The following is a 5,088-nucleotide window of genomic DNA, read 5'->3' as shown; positions in this document are numbered from 1 at the left end:
TTGGCCGCAGGCGGGGACGAGGACATGCTGACGGAGGCGGCCACCCTGCTGGAGCAGGTTCGTGGCACGCCGGTGCGCTGCGACAAGGCGTTCCTCTTCCGGGCCGGCGAGAGGACGCCGCTGACCGACGCAGACCACGAGCTCAACGGCGTGAGCTGGCTGGCGTTGAAAATCTTGCGGCACTGCTTAAACAACGGGGCAAAATGAGCGAGTAGCACGAGGCCTTCTTCTACCTCCGGAAGAAAAATGATCATCTTTCCGGACAGCAAAACTTGTGATGTGCAACAATATAATGAGTAATAATATAACTTGACAATTTCCAATGGAGATTGTAGAACGCTGTGGTCTTATCAGTATTTATTTATTTCAAAAATGACGCTGAAGATTTTCTCTGATTCACAAGAGTTCATTCAGATCAGGCGAGGAAGGTTACCGTTCGGTTCGCAAAAATGGCAATCCTACTCTTACTCTAGACCTTTTTCACTTTGAGTTGATCTCAACCAAAATTCTACTGCTTGGCCTGAACTGAAGCATCTAAAAAGACGGAGGAGGCCGAAAGAGAGCTTTACATACAGACAGCTCGATCAGACGGAGAGCTGCCCCTCCGCTGGCTCGGCGACCTTAGGCTTGGGCTTGGGCTTCTCGACGACGATGGCTTGCGTGGTGAGGACCATTCCGGACACCGAGGCGGCGTTCTGGAGCGCGCATCTCGTCACCTTGGCGGGGTCGATGACGCCGGACTCGATCAGGTTCTCGTACTTGTCGGTCATCGCGTTGTAACCCATCTCCCACTCGCTCTCCTTGATCTTCTCGATCACAACCTCCCCTTCCACTCCGGCGTTGTTGGCAATCAGCGACGCCGGTGCTTGCAATGCCTGCAGAATCACAACTACTGTAAGGACAGTACACAGATGTTATTCCACATTTTAGAGATATATAATCCTGACAAGTACTCCCTCCGATCCATAATAAGTGTCACAGTTTTGAACTAAGGTTACTTCAACATTAGTACAAAACTGCGCCACTTATTTTGGATCGGAGGGAGTACTAAGTATTGCGCCTCACATCCTTAGGCTGCAAAATTATTCGGTCAGATCATCAACTTAACTTGGATACATATCCTAAATGATCAGTCCTTAGCTGCATTCTCTAACAGACAGATAAATATAACCATGTGCAGAATATACTATTATCAGGTTAGTTTTCTGGTATATGCAGTTTTGACCATCTGATTGCCATGAAAGAGATCGATGTAGTACAGATATGTTATTCCACATTTTAGAGATATATAATCCTGACAAGTACTAGTATTGCCCCTCACATCCTTAGGCTGCAAAATTATTCAGTCAGATCATCAACTTAACATGGATACATATCCTAATTCCTAAATGATCGGTCCTAGCTGCATTCTCTAACAGACAGGTAAAGATAAGCATGCGTGGAAGATACCATTATCAGGTTAGTTTTCTGGCAAATGCAGTTTCTACAGTGAAAGAGATTGATGTAGTTCAACCCATTAACATATTGATGTCTAAGCAAGTTACCTTCTGAATGATGTCAGCACCAAGGCGCTCATCATGGTCTTCGATGGTTTCTTTGATCGCGGGGACGTAAGTAGACAGGTGCACATACGCCGCACCACCACCGGGAACAATGCCCTCCTCGATGGCTGCGAAAGTGGCATTCTTTGCGTCCTCGATCCGAAGCTGACGGTCCTCGAGCTCTGTCTCGGTTGTTGCTCCAACCTTGATGACGGCCACACCACCAGAAAGCTTGGCAATCCTCTCAGCCAGCTTCTCAGAATCATAGATGGAATCAGTTTCAGAAAGCTCCTTCTTTAGCTGTGCAACCCTGGCCTGGATCTCGTCTTTGCTAGCCGCATCTGCTATGAGGGTTGTTGTAGTCTGATGGATTGTGATTTTCCTTGCTGTCCCAAGTTGGTCTACTGTCGCATTCTCAACCAACAGACCAAGATCCTTCGCTAGGTACTCAGCGCCTGAAAGTAGTTATAGGAATAAGTAAATGTTTAAGAAATCAGGGAATAAACAAGATTAAAAAAATGGGTATTCCTTGTAAACAAAACTAACAAGGAAAAGAATGTCAGTATTGGTTGCAGGACAAACCTGTCACGATGGCAATATCCTGAAGGACAGCCTTCCGCCGCTCACCGAAACTTGGGGCTTTGATTGCCGCAACATTAATAATACCTCTGAGCTTGTTAACAACAAGAGTTGCCAAAGCTTCACCAGTAATATCCTCAGCTACAATAAACAGCGGGCATCTCAACTGTGTAGTCTGCTCCAGAAGTGGAATGATTTCCTTTATGCTTGTGATCTTCTGATCAGTTATAAGAACTCTAGCATTCTCAAACTCCACAATAGATTTCTCAAGGTTTGTCACAAATTGAGGGGAAATGTAGCCTCGGTCAATCTGCGCCGAAATTTAAGAAAGCTTCAGGGAGAGAGAGAATGTGACAGTATATATGCATTGCCATTACATGTAAAAATGTGAAACTGCTATTTGATACAAAGGCGATGAAAATACAGGCTGGATTTTCAACAAACCTCCATCCCTTCTTCAACATCAACAGTAGTCTCAAAAGATGAAGACGACTCGATCGAAAGGACACCATCTGGGCCCACTTTGTCAATGGCATCAGCAATCATGGCTCCAATAAGTTCATCGTTACCAGCAGAGATAGAGGCAACAGCTGTAATATAGACCACAATCCAAGTTAGGAAACTATTGTCTGACAAATCCTCAGACAGAGGCAACAGCTGTACTAAATAACAAGCGTCAAATTAGGCGCCTATCTTCTGAATCCTTTTTAAAAAACTCAAACCTCACTTGAAAAAGACTCATACCAACCTCGTTGTCACAGGGCTAAGCTATCTATAACATGAAAATAACAACAATCACCTTTGATATCACCACTGCCCTTAACTGGTCTAGCTTTCCTTTCAAGCTCTTCGATCAGACCCTGGACAGTTTTGTCTATTCCTTTCTTAAGCGATACAGGGTTTGCACCAGAAGTTACACTCAAAATACCCAGCTTGATGATTTCTCGAGCAAGGACACAAGCAGTCGTAGTCCCATCACCAGCAGAATCATTGGTCTTACTAGCAACCTTCAATCATGAATAAGTGGACAACGTGCATTAGGAATTGTGATTGCTGGAATAAGATAAGAATATAATATACATCTTAATAAAAAGCAGGTCACCTCACGAATCAGAGCTGCACCGGCATTTTCCATTGGGTTAGCTAGCTCAATAGCACGGGCGATGGTAACACCATCGTTCACCACTTTGGGGTTGCCATACTCATCCAGCACTACGTTCCTCCCTGTAAAACATCCAAAGGTTAGAACTTGCATGACAAAAATCTGCAATTCAACACCAAAATTTCTTCTTCTTTTTCAGAAAATGAAAGAAAAATTGATCCTGGCATCCGCATTGATAAATGCACATAGCCTCAGGTTCCATAAAAAGTCAAATGCCAATCAGCAAAAAAAAAAGTAGCTGGTTAATTTCTTTTTATTCAGTATGAAAAGGTTGTGCTATTGGTATCTATGCAAATAATACAAAGTGTGCGTGTGTGCGTGTGTGTGTGTTAGGTGTTCTTTGGTCTTAGTATTGCTCAAGTAATCTTATAACAAGTCGTAGATTCCATATAACATTCTTATGCAAACTATTATCCTGGACTTTGATATGGTACAGCATTTTGGTAGTGTGTGAAAGAAATCTAGAAAGATAGGTTGTGTTCCATCTTGGTACCCCTCAGAGTCTAAAACTGTTTCTAGATTGTATGATTATCGATTGGAATTCCTTAACTATACATGTTTCAATTCGGTCCATGCTTGTGGCATATTTTGTACAGTAGTCTGTTTTAATTCAGAGTCTTGCAGTCCAGTAAGCACTGTGCACCATCATCACCAAGGAGACAGTGCCAACTGCCAAACCCCAAAATTACAATATTCATTGCTTTTGCTTCATGCTATTTTGTGGCTCTGTTAACTCAAAATTGGGTCACACAACAGACCGCGGCACGCAGAAGATGCCGGTAAAACCAGCAATTAGCTAGCATGCAGTCAGGTTTGGAAGCAGATACTGAACATGTGGAACTTTCTGACAACCTTATCATGAAACTAGGGGGCACCACAGTAACACAAAAAAGCTAGTGGTTCAGGACTTCAGGCATATGAAATGCGAGTTGCAATCTGTTATATAGGCGGCCGAGCATCACCTCGCGGGCCGAGGGTGACGCCGACGGCGCTGGCGAGCTTCTCGACGCCGGCCTGGAGCGCGGCGCGGGACTTCTGGTCGAAGGCGATTTCCTTGGCGTCCGCGCGCACCACCAGCCGCGACGAGCGGCCGTTCTTGGACCTCCTCAGCCTCCCCTGCTCATTACACCCAACAGCACAGGTCACAAACCGAGGCCCATTTCACATCAACCCGGGGAGAAAAATGGGGACAAATCCGAGCAGGTAATCTCCCAAGAAACCACAATCCATTAAACAATATAGCACAGTACATGCCAAAATTTGGCCAATGAGGCCGCAAATTGGGCGAGCAGGGGAATGCGGGACCCTGCAGAGAAGACAGCACAGGAGAGAGGGGCGGGCGGCCAGTACCTGGGAGGAGAAGGAGCGGAGGAGGGAGGCGGTGGAGATGGCGTTGGCCGACGCCATTGGAGGCGGGGGCGCGGGAGCGGGAGCGGGTGCCGCGCTGAGGATAAGGTGGAGGCAGGGGGGAGGGGAGGGGCTTGATGAGGCAGAAGGGTGAGGCGGGTTTAGGGATGAGGTTGGTTGTGTGGCTTTATATGGAGTTCCAACGGAGGGAGGGGTTTGGGTTGGACTTTGGAGGGAGGGAAGAGGGGTTGAGGCGTCTCCAGAGTCTTCACCATGTTTTGTTAGATTGTTAGAGCAGCCGTTCGGCCCATCAGGGCGTTAAAAAAGAATGGTCTGGGGGCGAACCGGCGCTAGTTCGGTCTCTGAGGGCGAACTAGCTCCCAGTCACGCCCCAGGCGCCGTCCTCGGGACGCGGAAAATTCGAACTTGGTCGTTCCCGCTCACAAAAGACGTCACACA

General features: G+C 46.6%; 1 protein-coding gene across 1 annotated transcript; it reads right to left on the bottom strand.

The window, feature by feature from the left end:
• Positions 1 to 323: 323 nt before the first annotated feature.
• LOC125519940 (ruBisCO large subunit-binding protein subunit alpha, chloroplastic) lies at positions 324 to 4,833 on the bottom strand. Its single transcript, XM_048684720.1, has 8 exons — positions 4,633 to 4,833; positions 4,245 to 4,398; positions 3,223 to 3,344; positions 2,920 to 3,127; positions 2,565 to 2,710; positions 2,124 to 2,430; positions 1,545 to 1,996; positions 324 to 875 (listed from the first exon to the last, which is right to left on the bottom strand). The coding sequence occupies exons 1-8, from the start codon at positions 4,687 to 4,689 to the stop codon at positions 585 to 587; spliced, it is 1,737 nt and encodes a 578-aa protein (XP_048540677.1). The 5' UTR covers positions 4,690 to 4,833; the 3' UTR covers positions 324 to 584.
• Between the last annotated feature and the right edge of the window lie 255 nt (positions 4,834 to 5,088).

This window comes from Triticum urartu, chromosome 7 (genome assembly GCF_003073215.2).
Source record: "Triticum urartu cultivar G1812 chromosome 7, Tu2.1, whole genome shotgun sequence".
Taxonomy (NCBI): Eukaryota; Viridiplantae; Streptophyta; class Magnoliopsida; order Poales; family Poaceae; genus Triticum; species Triticum urartu.
This window is presented reverse-complemented; position numbering and strand designations above follow the sequence as displayed.